Source organism: Mobula birostris, chromosome 6 (genome assembly GCF_030028105.1).
Source record: "Mobula birostris isolate sMobBir1 chromosome 6, sMobBir1.hap1, whole genome shotgun sequence".
In the NCBI taxonomy this organism is placed as follows: domain Eukaryota; kingdom Metazoa; phylum Chordata; class Chondrichthyes; order Myliobatiformes; family Myliobatidae; genus Mobula; species Mobula birostris.
Window position 1 is genome coordinate 85,558,298 of NC_092375.1, and position 18,922 is coordinate 85,577,219.

General features: G+C 43.9%; 1 protein-coding gene across 1 annotated transcript in view; it reads left to right on the plus strand.

The window, feature by feature from the left end:
* Window positions 1–18,922, plus strand: part of cab39l (calcium binding protein 39-like) — a 61,239-nt gene that overhangs the window by 13,821 nt on the left and 28,496 nt on the right. Inside the window, exon 2 of the mRNA XM_072260771.1 lies at window positions 13,310–13,443. Within this exon, the coding sequence (XP_072116872.1) occupies window positions 13,336–13,443 (108 nt within the window). The 5' untranslated portion in view covers window positions 13,310–13,335. The remainder of the gene's footprint in view (window positions 1–13,309; window positions 13,444–18,922) is intronic.

The window sequence follows — 18,922 nt, forward strand, 5'->3', positions numbered from 1 at the left end:
GACAGGGTGAGAAGAGGAATAGTCCAGATAGCTGAGAGAGTCTTCCACCCCCACCAATGACCCCTTCTCTCGTCTTCAACCCTCCTGTTCTTCATGGACACCCCACTCTGGTCTTCTGCCTGCTCTGGATCTCTTTATCGCTAATTGCCGACGGGACATCAACCGTCTCGACTTCACCGCACCTTGTCCCCATTCCAACCTCACTCCTTCCGAACGCTGTGCTCTCCACTCCCTCCGCACTAGTCCTAACCTTATTATTAAACCCGCCGATAAGGGGGTTGTTGTTGTAGTCTGGCGTACTGACCTCTACCTTGCCGAGGCACAGCGACAACTCTCGGATACCTCCTCTTATTTATCCCTCAATCGTGACCCCATAGTAGACATCAGCTTATAGTAGACATCAGTGGATAAGCTGTCTCCAGAGACAGAGACAGAAAGATCTAGAAAGGGGAGGGAGGTGTCGGAAATGGACCAGGTAAACTTGAGGGCAGGGTGAAAGTTGGAGGCAAAGTTAATAAAGTCAACGAGTTCTGCATGCGTGCAGGAAGCAGCGCCAATGCAGTCGTCGATGTAGCGAAGGAAAAGTGGGGGACAGATACCAGAATAGGCACGGAACATAGATTGTTCCACAAACCCAACAAAAAGGCAGGCATAGCTAGGACCCATACGGGTGCCCATAGCTACACCTTTAGTTTGGAGGAAGTGGGAGGAGCCAAAGGAGAAATTATTAAGAGTAAGGACTAATTCCGCTAGACGGAGCAGAGTGGTGGTAGAGGGGAACTGATTAGGTCTGGAATCCAAAAAGAAGCGTAGAGCTTTGAGACCTTCCTGATGGGGGATGGAAGTATATAAGGACTGGACATCCATGGTGAAAATAAAGCGGTGAGGGCCAGGGAACTTAAAATCATCGAAAAGTTTCAGAGCGTGAGAAGTGTCACGAACATAGGTTGGAAGGGATTCAACAAGGGGTGATAAAACAGTGTCGAGGTATGCAGAAATGAGTTCAGTGGGGCAGGAGCAAGCTGAGACAATAGGTCGGCCAGGACAGGCAGGTTTGTGGATCTTGGGTAGGAGGTACAAACGGGAAGTGCAAGGTGTGGGAACTATAAGGTTGGTAGCAGTAGATGGGAGATCCCCTGAGCGGATAAAGTCGGTGATGGTGTGGGAGACAATGGCCTGGTGCTCCTTAGTGGGGTCACGATCGAGGGGTAAATAAGAGGAGGTATCCGAGAGTTGTCGCTGTGCCTCGACAAGGTAGAGGTCAGTACGCCAGACTACAACAGCACCCCCCCTTATCGGCGGGTTTAATAATAAGGTTAGGATTAGTGCGGAGGGAGTGGAGAGCACAGCGTTCGGAAGGAGTGAGGTTGGAATGGGGACAAGGTGCGGTGAAGTCGAGACGGTTGATGTCCCGTCGACAATTAGCGATAAAGAGATCCAGAGCAGGCAGAAGACCAGAGTGGGGTGTCCATGAAGAAGAGGAGGGTTGAAGATGGGAGAAGGGGTCATCGGTGGGGGTGGAAGACTCTCACAGCTATCTGGACTATTCCTCTTCTCACCCTGTCTCTTGCAAAAACGCCATCCCCTTCTCGCAATTCCTCCGTCTCCGCCGCATCTGCTCTCAGGATGAGGCTTTTCATTCTAGGACAAGGGAGATGTCTTCATTTTTTAAAGAAAGGGGCTTCCCTTCCTCCACTATCAACTCTGCTCTTAAACGCATCTCCCCCATTTCACGTACATCTGCTCTCACTCCATCCTCCCGCCACCCCACTTGGAATAGGGTTCCCCTGGTCCTGACCTACCACCCCACCAGCCTCCGGGTCCAACATATTATTCTCCGTAACTTTTGCCACCTCCAACGGGATCCCACCACTAAGCACATCTTCCCCCCCCCCCCTGCATTCCGCAGGGATCGCTCCCTACACAACTCCCTTGTCCATTCGTCCCCCCCCCATCCCTCCCCACTGATCTCCCTCCTGGCACTTATTCGTGTAAGCGGAACAAGTGCTACACATGCCCTTACACTTCCTGCCTTACCACCATTCAGGGCCCCAAACAGTCCTTCCAGGTGAGGCAACACTTCACCTGTGAGTCGACTGGGGTGATATACTGCGTCCGGTGCTCCCGATGTGGCCTTTTATATATTGGTGAGACCCGACGCAGACTGGGAGACTGCTTTGCTGAACATCTACGCTCTGTCCGCCAGAGAAAGCAGGATCTCCCAGTGGCCACACATTTTAATTCCACATCCCATTCCCATTCTGACATGTCTATCCACTTCCTCCTCTACTGTAAAGATGAAGCCACACTCAGGTTGGAGGAACAACACCTTATATTCCGTCTGGGTAGCCTCCAACCTGATGGCATGAACATCGACTTCTCTAACTTCCGCTAGGCCCCACCTCCCCCTCGTACCCCATCTGTTACTTATTTTTATGCACACATTCTTTCTGTCACTCTCCTTTTTCTCCCTCTGTCCCTCTGAATATACCTCTTGCCCATCCTCTGGGTCCCCCCCCCTTGTCTTTCTTCCCGGACCTCCTGTCCCATGATCCTCTTGTATCTCCTTTTGCCAATCACCTGTCCAGCTCTTGGCTCTATCCCTCCTCCTCCTGTCTTCTCCTATCATTTTGGATCTCCCCCTCCCCCTCCCCCTCCAACTTTCAAATCCCTTACTCACTCTTCCTTCAGTTAGTCCTGACGAAGGGTCTCGGCCTGAAACGTCGACTGCACCTCTTCCTAGAGATGCTGCCTGGCCTGTTGCGTTCACCAGCAACTTTGATGTGTGTTGCTTGAATTTCCAGCATCTGCAGAATTCCTGTTGTTTGCGTTTAAACAAACTTGAACAATTTTATTTAATTCCTTTGTAAGATGTGGGAATGGTTGATAATCCCAGGATATGTCTTCTAATGACATTTCAGAGTTGGCAGTTTTGCTTGGGTCTGGAATTGCATGCCCCAAGGAAGGGAGTTTTTTCTTTACCCAAAAAAAGCATCAGCGCACCAGACTGGTTTTTAAAGCAGTTCGATAGTTTTATGACTGTCATTACTGATATTAAATTTTCAATTACTGTTTTATTTAATGAATTTGCTGCAAGTTTTCCAGAAGTTATGGTAAGGTTTCATCTTATGACTATCATTCCAGTAACAGAAGTAGCACATTATAGCACAATACAGCATACTGACCACTGTGCCAACTCAGTTAATACCAATTTCCTGCATTCAACCCATATCGTCTAAGCTCTGCCCCTCCATGTATAGTGCCTATAAAAAGTATTCACCCCCCTTGGAAGTTTTCATGTTTTATTGTTTGACAACATTGAATCACAGTGGATTTAATTTGGCTGTTTTTGACACTGATCAACAGGAAAAACTCTTTCGTGTCAAAGTGAAAATGGATCTGTACAAAGTGATTTAAATGAATTACAAGTATAAAACAAAATAATTGATTGCATAAGTATTAATCCCCTTCGAGTCAGTATTTAGTAGATGTTCCTTTTGGCAGCAATTACAGCCTTGAGTCTTTGTGGGTAGATCTCTATCAGCTTTGCACTGCAATTTTCCCCCCATTCTTCTTTACAAAACTGCTTAAGCTCTGTCAGATTGCATGGGGATCACGAGTGAACAGTCCTTTTCAAGTCCAGCCACAAATTCTCAATTGGATTGAGGCCTTGGCTACTCCAGGACATTAACCTTGTTGTTTTTAAGCCATTCCTGTGTAGCCTTGGCCTTGTGCTTGGGGACATTGTCTTAGTTGGAAAAACAGTCACAATTCTCTTGCCGACTGCATCAAGATTTCCTCCAGGATTTCCCTGTATTTTGCTGTTTTCATTTTAACCTCTACCTTCACAAGCATTCCAGGGCCTGCTGCAGTGAAGCATCCCCGCAGCATGATGCAGCCACCACCATGCTTCATGGTAGGAATGGTGTATCTTTAATGATAGCTTTTAGTCTGATGGCAAAGAAGCTCAATTTTCATTTCATCAGACCATAGAATCTTCTTCCAGCTACTTCAGAATCCCCACATGCCTTCTGGCAAACCCTAGCTGAGATTTCATGTGAATTTTTTTTTTTAACAGTGGCTTTCTCTTTTGCCACTGACCCATAAAGCTGCAACTGGTGAAGTACCTGGGCAACAGTTATATGTGCAGTCTCTCCCATCTCAGCCATTAAAGCTTGTAACTCTCCAGAGCTGTTATAGGTCTCTTGGTGGCCTCCCTCACTAGTCCGCTTCTTGCATGGTCACTCAGTTTTTGAGGATGACTTGCTCTGGGCAGATTTACAGCTGTGCCATATTCTTCCATTTCTTGATGATTGACTTAACTGTACTCCAAGGGATATTCAGTGACTTGGAAATTTTCTTGCATCAATCTCTTGTGCTTTTTACAGAATTGTTTGGAGTGTTTTTTTTGCCTTCATGGTGTAGTTTTTGCCAGGATACTGACTCACCAGCAGTTGGACCTTCCAGATACAAGTGTATCCAGATGCAATCAATTGAAACACCTTGCTTGCAGATAGGCGATCTCTATTTAACTAATTATGTGACTTCTAAAACCAATTGGCTGTACCAGTGATGATTTGGTGTATCATATTAAAGGAGGTGAATACTTATGCAATCAATTATTTTGTGCTTTATATTTGTAACTAAACAACCCGGTGACCTGTTGGGGCACCCTTTGAGAGAAAGGTAGTGCAGTCTGATGTGATGTGCTTTGGAAATTAAAGAAGAAAAACTCAGTTTATTAAAGAAGAAAGACATGTGGTAGGACAAATATAGCTCCTCCTAGTTTAACGAAGGATATTCTCAAGTTGATCTTCCCTTTTCTCCTCTTCTGTCTCTTCTCACATCCTTCTCTGCCTGTTTTTATCATTCTGGAGACATGCAGCCCTTTCATCCTTCGTCTCTTCATCTCTTCTACCGTTTGTTCTTTCTCTCTGATCCTGGAGTTGTGCGACCCTGGCCTGATCCGATTCTTGTTCTCTGCTCCTTCTGTGCCTATTGTTGTCATTTTGGAGATGTGCGCACCTTTCCTCCTCTGTCTCTTCTTCTCATCTTTTTCTGTCCTGACTCTTTGATCCTGGAGTCGTGCAGCCCTGGCCTCATCCGACTCTTGTTCTCTCCCTCTCCTTCCCGCTTTCCGACAATGTTTGGCTACATCTCTTGACCATAATGTCCCCCTTCTCCCTTTCCACTCGGCATAATTAGGTAATTTCTCTCAAAGGGTGCCCCAACAGGTCACCCGGTTGCTTAGTTACAAATATAAAGCACAAAATAATTGATTTGCTAACACCTTCTGTTAGCGAAAACAGGGAACTAATGTAGGTCTTTCGTAACAGTGAGGTTTTGTAAAGCAAATGTTTGAAAAGCGGGGGACACCTGTATTTAATTTGAAAGTAATTGTTTTTGAAATTTAGAAGAGATCTTCATGTCTTAATGTATGTTTTGAAATCTGATACAGCAACGTAAGTTGCTATGGTCGAGAGATTGAGTTTAAATTGTGGTTAAATTTGAGACAACTGGTAACTTGTGATAAGGTTGGATGACCATAGAAGCTGTGGTATTATTGTAGAGTTAATAACTTGCCTCTTTGCAGCTAAGATTGGTATATACTGTCAGTTTAGACTTGGAGATGAATGAGATAGAGCATTGTGTGTGATATTATGAATCTTTTTTAAATGCTCTGTATTATGACGACTTACTGCTTAAATATTTTTCATATCTTTCCATTCCTACAATAGGAGGAAGTTTACTATAATTTTGTCCCCTGGTTGTTAAAGACTTCCTGCAGTGAATTGTTGTAAATTTAGTCTATTAACATGATAATGCATTGTTAGAATGACATTATTACTTTGGGGAAAAAAATCCTTATTTTCAGATGTGGTAGTAAGCTTGAAATACTTGTTCAAAATATTGGTCAATTTTCATGTGAGTGGTAAACTGGAAAATGCTTCCAATTCTGGCCTGTGATGTTGACTTGGAAATGTTATAGTCATGAACAGAAGTTTGTTCTGTGCAACCATGTTTTAACATCAGCATTTAGCAGTCTCCTTACATGTTCCCAAGAACTGCATACATTTTAGATTTTTCGTTTGCCATCATAGATAAAGAATTAAACATAGATAAAAATGATAGCATTTTATTATTTCCAGAAACTGTATTTTAGTATTTTCTGCGAATTTGCTCACAAGAATGTTCTTTTGTGATCACATGCATCTTTCTTCAGAAGATGGGGAAGATAGCGATTTGGTCATTTAGCCACTTATTATGTGACAGCCAGAAATAACTTTATTCAGTTCCTCTAACTTAAAAAAAATCTTACTTTCACAAAGGTTCTGCATCTTGCTGTTCTCACCCAGGCCAAGGCCCAGAATTGCCAGCAGGGAAACTATAGGCACAAAACTGTTAAATTGGATTTGATTTAAAATGCTACTACAATGCAAGAAGTAAAAACCTTTATGTGATTGCAGATAAAATTGTTTTCAATATATTGAACTTTTTACTGCATTATTTCACCCCCCCCCCCAGTTGTTTGGCCCATTTCTTGAAATCTATTTTATGTTTACAAAATCCCACTATTAAGGAGCTAGCTCTCAGTATTTTTTGATCGTAAATCTGTTTCACAAAGTAACTTGGTCCTCAGCCCATAAGCCATAAGACCATTCATTCCATCGAGTCTTCTCTGCCATTCGATTATGGCTAATTTACATTCAATTAGCACTTTAGGAACACCTCATTAATGTAGATATCTAATCAGCCATTAAGTGGCAGCAACTCAATGCAGTGATGGTCAAGAGGTTCAGTTGCTGTCAGACCAAAGATCAGAATGAAGAAGAAATATGATTGTAAGGGGGTTTCGATTTTTATGTTACTGGGGAGGGTAAGTAAAATGGCATCTTTGTTATGTTAATCTGGGGAATGCGGCTTTGTTGTGTTAAACGCTGAGAAAGTTTGCGCTAGCAGCTTGTTGTGGTTTAGAGGGTGATGAGAAATACGTTATTAACCAATTGGGATAGCTGTTATGGTTTTGGTGTATTTGAAGATACTGTATGCGCGGGGTTTTGGGGGAGAAGGCGGGAGAGCGAGACAGAGGATGGACGAGGTGCTGTGAGTCCCTAACGGGGTCAGACCCCGAGTGGGACGTTCAGCGAGGAGACGGACTCGTGTGGAGCGTCTGGTCCACCACCATTGTTGGTCCCAGACGGCTGGTCAAGGGAGTCCGAGGGGGTCACAGGGTGAAGAAGAAGGTCCTTGAGCTCCAACGTTTTTGTGCACGAAGAGATTGAACTTTGATAAGTGTGGCGCCTTTTATTTTCCTTTTATATTTTATTCTCTTTTAATTATATGGTTCCAGTAATATCTATAAACTGTAAATCATTTAATTGCATCTGGTGTATTGTCTGTTATTTGGGCGGGGCGGGGTATCTCACACAGCATTCACACAAATGAATTATCCAGTTTGGCGGGGCCGAGGCTGTTTCCCTAGACAACAGCGAGCTGAGCGACCCTGAGGGTGGCCAGGGGGGTTACATTGTGTGGGCTTTGTCTGGGATTGAGTCTGCTGGTATGCTGTGTGGGTGCCCTGTTTAAATCTGTAATGTGTGTCTCTGTGGGTTACTTGCTGGTGATTGCTGTATGCGTGGTGGGTGAGGTCTTTGTTTGAGTTCAGGCTGGCATTGACGAGTTGGAGGTGGCACTAGGGGCTGTCCATGCGGTTGGGAGAGAGAGGAAAGAGTGGTCTGATTTGGAGTTAGAGTCTGCGAATAAATGTTCTAGCTCTGGCAGGCTCTGCCTGGCACTTGGGATGGTGTCCACCCCAAGAGGGGCGGAGGTGTGTGAGACGTGGGCGGAGCGGATCTCGCAGTTGTTAGATGAGTGGCAGTGCTCGGTAGAGGGAGAGCGACAGGGATTGGTTGAAAGTTTGAGTAGGTGGGCTGGTGACGGTGTTAGAGCTGTCAGGTTCACTTACACCGTAGTGACAGCTGTCAGTTATTTGAAGGGGGGGGGAGTTTTCAGTGTGTCTTCTCTGGCTAGGAGGGCGGCTAAATTGCTTGCAGTGCCAGGGGGATCATTTCAGGGGATCAGCCCCTCCTTCAGTTGTTCGGCTGATCAGAGAGGTGTCGGGAAACTTAGTGGAGGTCCAGTGGGGGAACGGCTTGGGGTCTCTGAGGAAGCATGTTCCCAGCAATGTACCGATGAACTTCCAAAAGAAAAAGACCCTATTCCTGAAGGCTTAGAGGGGCCGCGCCCCAGGGTGTCGCTATGGATAGAGGAAAGCGATGCTAAAGCTATCCTCGACCCCGGGGCACAGATCAAGTTGTTGTACAGTTCATTTTACAACCGGTGTCTGAAGCATTTATCCTTGACAACCGCAAGGGCACCGGAGACTTTGGGTACTAGTGGTAGTAGTTATCCAGAAGACGATGATTGGTTAATGACCCTGGAGTTCATGGAGGCATTTTCTGGGCACCAGAGTGTCGAGTTGCTTCTGATGACGTGTGTAGCAGCCTTGAGCCGGTACCGAATTTAAATGAGACCCAGCGGTGGTACGGCTTGGGGAAAGTAGCTGAGGGTGAGACCCTCTTAGTAGACGCTCCAAACCACCACGAGGGAGGGGAGTTGACCGCTGAAGACACCTCAGTGAGAGAGAGGTCGCGGCAAATGTACCCTAGCGGCGTGGAAGATGAAGGCAGCGTGTGTGGGGATGATGCGATGTGGTTTAATGTGCTGCATCTGAGGAGTGGATGTTGCCAGATCCTGAGGAGTGCGGCTGTTGAGCCGAAGACGGCTGTTACTAGTTCCCTAGGATTCTATCGATCCGAAAAGATGCCCAAGGGCATATCCGGAGCCCCTGCATCCTTCCCGCGGGGCATGAGGAAGACCATGGGGGAAGTGAAGGTATGTGGAGTCTTGACGTATGTGGATGACCGCCTAGAGCTTGGATTCGCCTGGGGGGACTATGAGGCGAGGCGAGTGGCTGAGCCTGGGCGACCGAAGCGAAGTGTCAAATGTGGAGGAGTTTTTGGCCGGAGGAGTTTGGTGCAATGTGAGGAAAATGACCCGACATACCAGTTGAACTTCCTGGTGTTGGGACAGACGGTGGTGGACCGGGGGATGGAAACCCAGGTCGTCAATCTGAATGAGACAAAGGGAAGAGAGGGGATTTGCACCGCACTGTGGTCATGTACTGATGAAGTAATCCAGCGAGAAGAAACAATGACCCACCTTCGAAGGGATCAGCAGAAACTCAAGACGTCCATTCAGAACAGATTGGAAGATTTACAAGTTGGGGAAGATCAAGAAAGTGTTCTGACTAAGGTCAACAGAAAACTGAGAGCCCAGGGAGGGGAGTTTGACTACACGCCCGAGGAGGTGGAGGACAGATCTCGGAAAAGGGAGGCCGACGCTTGAAAGGAACCTGAAGGTGACTATCGCGAGTTTAAATGAAGTGGTAAAACTGAAAGTTGACCTGGAAGATGCCCTCAGGAAGAAACAACCGGAGGCTGAACATCCTTTAACTGCTGCTTTTCAGGTCAGGGTGGAAGAAGCTGGTGGGGTAACTGCGTCCCAGATTGAGATGGCCAGGAACCCTGAGTCAGAACTGCGGAGGCTGTGGCGAGAGTGAAGGAGTCCCCGAAGAAGCTGACGTCTCGACTGCAGGAGGCTAAAGGCGTAGCCCTGGCTAAATGTTTCAGTTTGGAGAAACTCAAACAGCAGCTACCGATCAAGGGAATGAGGAAGGATACGGGTTCGAAGGATGATGTGCTGCACATGTGGTACATGCTGCCTTTCGCTAACTTCCCCGTGATTGAGGCAGAGACCTTTGGCCCTTCTCCCACTGAGTCAGGTGTAGTGGGGAGAGCTAGCTGTGGGCAGTCTGAGTTACGGCAGGATCAGGAAGGAGGAGAGGTGGGGCCCCGGACACGGGACTGGGGGCTCCGAGCTGTAGTGGTGGCCTGAGCAAGAGAGGAGTTGGCAAGCAGGCCCCAGGAATCCCTAGTAGTGTCTGAGCCTTTTGGGTTTAGGTGAGGGGGTACGGAGGTCTCAGAGGGTTAAGAAGCTCCCAGATAGGTTGGCCTATTTAGCGCCCGTGGGACGGGAGTAAGGTCCGCTGTTTGGGGAGCACTGTCACTATGTGTATCTGTGTATGTGTGTTGTGTGTCTGTAGGACTGGGTGGCGAGTTATTTAGAAGTCATGAGGACATGACTTTATTTGGTGTGGGGAGAGTGTAAGGGGGTTTCGATTTTTATGTTACTGCAGAGGCTAATTAAAATGGCGTCTTTGTTATGTTAATCTGGGGAATGCGGCTTTGTTGTGTTAAACGCTGAGAAAGTTTGCACTAGCAGCTTGTTGTGGTTTAGAGGGTGATAAGAAATACGTTATTAACCAATTGGGATAGTTGTTATGTTTTGGTGTATTTGAAGATACTGTATGCGCGGGGTTTTGGGGGAGAAGGCGGGAGAGCGAGACAGAGGATGGACGAGGTGCTGTGAGTCCCTAACGGGGTTGGACCCCGAACGGGACGTTCAGCGAGGAGACGGAGATGGACTCGTGTGGAACGTCTGGTCGACCACCATTGTTGGTCCCAGGCGGCCGGTCGAGGGGGTCAGAGGGGGTCGCAGGGTGAAGAAGAAGGTCCTTGAGCTCCAACGGTTTTTGTGCACGAAGAGATTGAACTTTGATAAGTGTGGCGCCTTTTATTTTCCTTTTATATTTTATTCTCTTTTAATTATATAGTTCCAGTAATATCTATAAACTGTAAATCATTTAATTGCATCTGGTGTATTGACTGTTATTTGGGCGGGGTGGGGTATCTCACACAGCATCCACACAAACGAATTATCCGGTTTGGCGGAGCCGAGGCTGTTTCCCTAGACGACAGTGAGCCGAGCGACCCTGAGGGTGGCCAGGGGGGCTACATGATATAAATGACTTTGACCATGGAATAATAGTTGGTGCTATATTGGGTTGTTTGATCATCTCAGAAACTGCTAGTCTCCTGGGATTTTCCTACACAACAGTCTTGAGAGTTGACAGAGGATTGTGCATAAAATCAAAAAAAACATAAGTGAGTGGCAGTTCTATGGGCAAAAATACCTTGTTAATGAGAGATCAGAGGAGAATGGCCAGACTGGTTCAAGCTGACAGGAAGGCAACATTAACTCAAATAACCACACGTTACAACCACGTGTGCAGAAGAGTATTTCTGAACACGCAGCACGTTGAACCTTAAAACTGATGGGCTACGCAGCAGAAGACCACAAACATGCACTCAGTGGACACTTATTAGGTATAGAAGGTACCTAGTAAAGTGGCCACTGACTGTATTTTCCCTATCAACCACATTCTCCTGCCTTCTCCATTATCTTTGATGCCCTTACTAATCAAGAACCTATCAACATCTACTTTAAATATACCCAGTGACTCAGCCTCCACAGCCAAATGTGGCAATAAATTTGACATATTTACCAGCCTCTTGCTAAAGAAATTCCTCCTTATATTTGTTCAAAAGGAACACTGTTGTATACTAAGGCTGCACCCTCTGGTCCAAGACTCCCCCACTATAAAAAAATATAATTTCAGTGAGGACAGGCCCAAAGCCATCAAACACTCCTCATACATTAACCCTTTCATTCTTTAAGATCATTCTCATGAACTTCCTCTGGACCCACTCCAATGTCAGTACATCATTTCTTGAATCTGTAGCTCGAAACTGTTCATAATACTCCAAATGTGGTCGGACCAATGCCTTATAAACCCTCAACATTACATCCTTGCTTTTATACTCTAGTCCTCTTGAAATGAATACCAACATTGCTTTTGCCTTTCTTACTACTGACTCAACCTGCAAGTTAACTGAAGAAAGGGCTCTGTTGCTAGTTAACCTTTGGCTCTGTGCACTGAGAGCACGCAAAAGCCTTTAACTAAATAAGGAGGATCACCTCCCATCCTTAACATTCACCTGTCCTGTTAGGTACTACTTGCTCCATCTGGCAGTGTTCGGTTTCAATATTGTTTTTATTATTCATCTCAGAACCCACAGAACTATAGTGGAAGTATGTCTTTCTGATCCCACGGGACCACTGAAAATGAGGATTTCAGCAGCTGTTAGAACCTCAACATTGTTGTAAGATAAATGCCTTTTTGATCTGCATGGTGACTGGATGGCTAGTGGCAAAAAAATCAGATTTGTGGAAATCCACTGAATTCGATTTTGCTATAATGGAGGAGTGGTTCGCTTGGTGAGGTCAGGTGCTGGCATGTCATGAACACTGAGTCATCCAATCACAAAGAAATACCTCAGTGCTTTTGGAAATGCTCGGAATGGATACTACTCTAGCCTCATTCAATAGAATGTTCCAAAAGTACATTAACAGAATGAATCACAATGAACGTCTTTGCTGCAGTAGTCTGAGCTAGGTTTGATTAATGATTCCTCATGTTTCTTTAGCCAGATCAAAACCTAGTTAAAGTCTAACTGTTGGCTCTGAATTCCTTTAGCTTCTGTCTCCATGAAGGTTACATGACGTAAAGAGCAGTTTTAAAATATTGCAGGTAGGTTCCTCTGGACTGTGAAGCAGTCAGTAATGTGGAAAATTCAACAACCAGCTACTCCTTGTGAGAACAAAATTAGTTCATTACTTTTTATTAGTTCATTACTTTTTATTATGTTGCCATCTAGTTCATGAATACACATGTTGCAAAAATCTGAATTACAAGATGTGTAGTTTTTAAACGTGTATAAGTAGTGTCCTCTGAAACTGTATCTATGCCATAAAATATTTGGAGACTATATTCCTCGGGTAGAACTTGTATCCTGTCTCAAGTGAGCAACTGAGATACTTCAGCTATTTCCAACTCCTTAGCCTTCCCACTAACCCTTGTAACAGGATACTGCTGCTTATTTAGACTTTCTTTCATTATCTCTAATATGGAAGGCAGGACAAAAAATAAAGATGTGTCTTAATTACCCCACTCACTTTTTGCTTGGTGATTGAGCTGGGAATGAATGACAGTAGAAAATGGCAGTTGGAAAACTTCCTGCACTTTATCAGATTACGTAAATGGAGAAAAATCTGATATTCCAGTCACGCCTGGTATCTTTGAAGCTCCTGTTAAAACAGGACTTAAATAAATAAATAACTTTATTCATAATTTTTAGAGATACAGCACAGAATATGCCCTTCCAGAGTTTAATGACATTTAGCTACATTAAATGAAGTTAATGTGACTAACAATTATTATAACATATTTGTAGAATACACTAAAATGTGAGAACTAATTATTTTCCACTGATTTATTTACTTGCAGGTAAATCCAGGGTGAAATAACAGAAAATGCCGCTGTTCAAGTCACACAAAAGTCCAGCAGACATTGTAAGAAATCTCAAAGAGAACATGGCGATGCTGGAAAAGCAGCATATTTCAGACAAGAAGGCTGAAAAGGTATACAATGTTGCTTGAAAAGATGCTGTCGTGTGGGAATAATCTTGTTCAATGTATGAGAAGATGTGCAGTATGGAGTGTAGTTGAAAGCTGACAAATTCTATAATTGATCTTGTTCAATACAAATTCTACAATTGAATTAAGTAATTATCAAGTCAAGTTTGTTGTCATTTAACTATATGCATGTGCAATTCTTTCACTTAGCTTGTACACAAAACTGACTTGTTAGCCAACTGTTAACAGCCATGTGACTCAGTGGTAAGAAAGCCACCTTTCATAAACAATATATGTCTAGGGTCGGTATGATTTGGGTTACGACCAAACAGGAATGTTGGGATGTTACAACTAAAAGAAGCTCAATTTGAGTGAATGCTGTAAGTATTGCCCATACACAGTTATCGGTAGCCTAGAAATGACATTGTACACCAGCATAAAATTATAAAGAAAGTGAATTTACCAATGTTGAACTTTATCAAACAGAAAAGGAAAAGAAATTAAAAGGGCCCATTGCCATTCCAATGTGCACATAAACATTGGAGCTCATTTCTGGAGTAGTCGGGAGTATCGCTTTACTCGTGCGCTGAGCCCACATTTCATGTGAAGGACACCAGCCACAGTCTGACACCCTTGAAGACCATTTTGAACGAACAGGCTCTCTCAGGAGTATTAGCACTTCCTCCTTGGAGCCATTTGTCTGCACAAAGTACTTCTTACAGCGGGGTCTTTCCTTTGAAAAGCATTCTGCAGCCTCTTCCCTTGTGCCCTGCTCAGCAGCTCCCGCCCAAAGACCCTAAACCAGACACTGTCCTTCAGAAATCTGATCCCACCCAACTCTCCCAAATCATCCATTGGGCAGAAAATTACCAAGAGTACCAAGGCAATCCTGGTTGGCTGACACAACATTCCTAAGTTAGAGAACATGCTCCTTATCTTTAGCTGAAGCTAAAACAGTATTACCAGCAGGACACACTGCTTTTACAGAAAGCTGCTAATATAAAATACCTCACAGCATAGCAGTAGAAATCTTAACCAGGGCATTATACATGTATATAATGTATATGGAAAAGAGACAGTGTCTCTTAACCAGGGTGTAAAGCACAGTGGTACACACAACACATTACACACAATAACTTGTGAAGGTAAGGATAAAATCTACAGATGAATTGCATGTAAATAACCAATTAAAGTGCATAAATTAAATATTGTAAGGTATGGAACATATTAGCCAGTGAAACTTTGAATATGATGCGGTAGGGAGTTCAGAAGCCTGATGGCCTGGGGGAAGAAACTGTATCCCATCTTGACTGTTCTCGTTTTTATGCATCAGAGTCTCCTGCCTGATGGTAGAAAGTCAAAGAGGATGCTGGATGGGTGGGTGGGATATTTAATAACACTAAGGGCTCTGCGTATGCAGCGCTCCTGATAAATGTCCCCGATGGATGGTAGGGAGACCCCTGTGATCCTCTCAGCTGTTCTCATAGTCCTTTGTTGGGACTTCCGGACCAATGCTCAGCTGCTCCTATGCCAGATGACGATACAGCTTGTCAGGATGTTCTCAATGGTGCTCCTGTAAAATGCGGTTAAGATTGGGTGGGGGAGCCTTGCTTGCCTAATTCGTCTTAGGAAGTAGAGGGATTGCTGTGCCTTCTTGTTCAGGGAGGCAAAATTAAGGGACCAGGTGAGGTCATCTGTGATGTGATCTCCTGGGAACTTGGTGCACTTAACTCTCTCTGGAGGAGCTATGTATTCAGAGGGGGATTGTTCATCTACACCTTCCTGAAGTCCACAATGATTTCCTTTATCTTCAAATTTAAATTCAAAGTACATTTATTATTGAAGAATATATAAGTTATACATCTTGAGATTTGCCTGCCTACAGGCAGCCACAAAGCAAGAAACCTGTAGAACCCAATTTTAAAAAAAGACCAAATCCTTATGCAGAGAAAGAAAAAAGAAACAGTCATGCACACAAGCAACAGCATTTTGAACCAGGTTGAGTCCTTAGATCTTCTCCCTGGAACAGCCGGAGTCAACTCAAGACTCAGTCTCTGTAACACAGCAGTCAGCAGTTCACTCCCAAGAGATGAATGAACATTGCAGGAAAGTGAGCAAAATCAGCCTGACCCTTGCCTCCATTTCTGACACGGGCTTTCCAGTCTATTTGGACTGGCATTTAAATTGTCCAAGCACCGGTTAGTGCCTCGTTCTCGGACCCAGACCCCAGTGCAGCGATACACTTGTGCCACCCAGTCTGAAGCCATTAGCGATCTAATCAAATGGGCTTGGTGCCTGGAGCGATCTAATTTCTCAACTGGGTTAGTGGGCAGGCATCGAAACTCTTCTGCTTGACTGCTGTTCAAATCACTCACTCCAAATCCATCTCCGACAGCAACATAACTCCTCCGTGATACCGTCTTGAACATGTTGTGTTTTGGCTTTGCGCTGCACCCTTCGAATCAGGTTTCCTCTGCTTATTTCTTCATTGTTTGTGGTGATAGTTCACTCCAATTTTCTTCAGAAAAGGTGTTATTAGTAATGATTTTAGTCAAATTTCTTGCCCTTGGAACTACCAGTAAACTGTTGTATTCCTTGGGTAGTGCCATCTTAAACTGGAAGATGGTGTTCAGGCGTAGGTTGTTCTTCTCACACCAATCCACCAGCCGCTCCACTTCCTCTCTGTACTCCGTCTCGTCATTGTTCTTGATGAGACCAGCCACTGTTGTGTCATCCACAAACTTGATGATATGGTTTGAGTTGAATCCTGCGACACAGTCATGTGTCAGCAGTGGGCCAAGTGCACAGCCTTGGGGACCACCAGTGCTCAGCATAATGGAACTAGAGATGTTGCTGCCCACATGGACTGACTCTGACCTTCCTGTTAAGAAGTCCAGCATCCAGTTGCAGAGAGAGGTGTTGAGACCCAACGAGGACAGTTTTCTCCACCAGTTTCTTGAGTATGATGGTGTTAAATGCTGAGCTGAAGTCTATAAACAGCAGTCTGGCATATGAGACTCCCATTTTTCAGATAGGACAGGACAGAGTGGAGGGCAGAGGGTGCTGCATCATCAGCACATCAATTTGAGTGATAAGTGAACAGGAAAGGGTTCAATATTGCTGGGAGTAAGGATTTTGATGTGTTTCATGACCAGCCATTCAAAGCCTTTCATAATGGTTGATGTTAATGCCTGCGGATGATAGTCTCTTAGGCAGGTTTCTTTGGCACCAATACGATGGTTGCTGTCTTAAACCTTATAATACTGTGCTTTTAAAACATTTTGTTTGGATTTCTTGGAATAAAAGGATTTTCATTATTGTACCCACTTTCAGTTAATGTCTTGTTTCATAAATGGAACTAAATGAAGCAGCCAGTCTGTTTGTCGGGGTGAGAGAAGTAACCAGATTTAAAATTTGACATTGGCCATTTAGATGGCGACGAGAACAAATGAAATCCCTTTCTATGAACAGTGTGAAGAATATTTTTGTGTTCAGTTGAATGTGTCTTAGTTTGATAATTTTTTTCTCAAAGATTGCACCTCCTGCCCCACACTGCTGCACATATTTGTTCTGAAGTCCTGGTGTAGATCTTGAAATTGCTCCCTTCTGATCAAATACAAGAGTATTGAAATACAAATGCTTTGGGTTCTATCAAAGCTCAGGAACTGCCAAAGGTTTGAATTTCAATTATGTCAAATATTTGAAAATGGCACTGAATCATTCATCCAAATGAACTAACATCTCCAGTTAAAAGATAGTTAACATATTGGATGTACATATGCTGAGTATCTGCATACTAATACATGCACAATGTGATCAAATTCTTGGCTTTAACTTGGTCTTTAAAATATTAACGTGACAGCGGGACTTTAACTCTTTATATCATAGTGGATTAGTGAAAGAATTGTACATAGGCTAAACCATTCAACCTTGTTATAAATCTTTGTTCTTTTCAAATATTGTTACCTTGTTACTTCTGATTTTTCATATGATTTCATTGAACCACACCTCTCACTGTTGTATTCACACACATACACCCTCTTTTTTGTGTTGCTTCTTTTTGACTCTTTCCCCCCCCCAATTGTCTGTTTTAATAAACAAAATGTGTTAGAAATAAAAAATGAAATGTGAAGAATGGTTGAGTTAATTTTTAAATGGGATTGCAGACTGAACATACTGTATTACACTTTGTTTCTCTGTTGGAAATGGTTAATACCTTGGTAAATATTTCCTTAATCCCGGATGTGTGGCATACAAAAGCAAGTTTTAACATAAAATGGCTGTCCTTCTTTTTCCTAATTGAAGAAGGTTGCAGAATCTGAAAGCAGGACTTGTACTTGCTGAGTGCTGATTAAAACTTTTTTACATTTATGTGGCTTGGGATAGCCTGCTACACTTCATTACTTTGAGTATGTAGAACTTGAGATTCGTGAAACCATATATTCATTTGATTGTGCTTCACAATTACGAAAGCCTATTCTTTTATAAGGTGCTGCAACATTATGCCCGGGCAGTTGAATGATTTAATTACATATATTGAAGTTGCTGATCACTGTTGCAACAGAAAATTGTCGGGAGCATCCTGACACCCCATGGAAATAACACTACTTCTGATGTACATGTATGTCAGCAGATTTATCAGTTGGTAGTTATCCAGAACAATGCAGCCCAGGTACTTCCTCCAATTTTAGTGGCTAAAATATTGAATAAATGCATTTTTATTTATTCACCCAAGTCACTCTGACGGTACCTCCTAAACCCGTGTCTGCTAATATCTGACAGGTCAAGGCACATTGGAAAATCAGCACATGAGAATATCACCACATGCATGTTTGCCTTCAAGTGGGACACTATCCTAATTTGGGAATATAATGCTGGGCCTAAATTCATGGACTCTTTCCTCCCCCCCCTCCCCCCCCCACCACCAAAGACATGGAGTATATAGTCAGTAATGTACCAATTCAAGGCAATGGCTTATCTCCACTTCTAGAAAGCATTCATGGGTGCCAGCAATGGTCTCATCAATTAAATGTGCAAACCTGGGCAATGTTGCAAACAGTGATGTAGGCAGCAGCAGCAGACTTTTAGGAAGACATGGACCTGTAGAATGGCCAGCTGCATTGCAGGTTGAATTTTAATAGGGTGAAATGTGAAATAATGTATTTTATAATGAAGAACAAGAAAGGCAAATTAATCTGGGGATTTACATTAACAAATCTTTAAAGTGGGCAAAAAATTAATCAGGCCTTTCAAACTTGCTGATCCTCTATGCTTTATGAACACAACCAGAGAGCACAAAAATGAATCAACGAACAGTGTGCTGGAGGAACTTGGGGGGGGGGGGGCAGGGGGAAGAAATCATTGACATTTCAAGTTGAAGCTCTGTATCAGGCCTCCCTTCCAGACAAAGTGAGGCAAGGGTGTCAGAGTGAGAGTTTTGAAGGTTAGAAAAGATGTAGTTTGTAGATAATTCAGGAAAGAATTA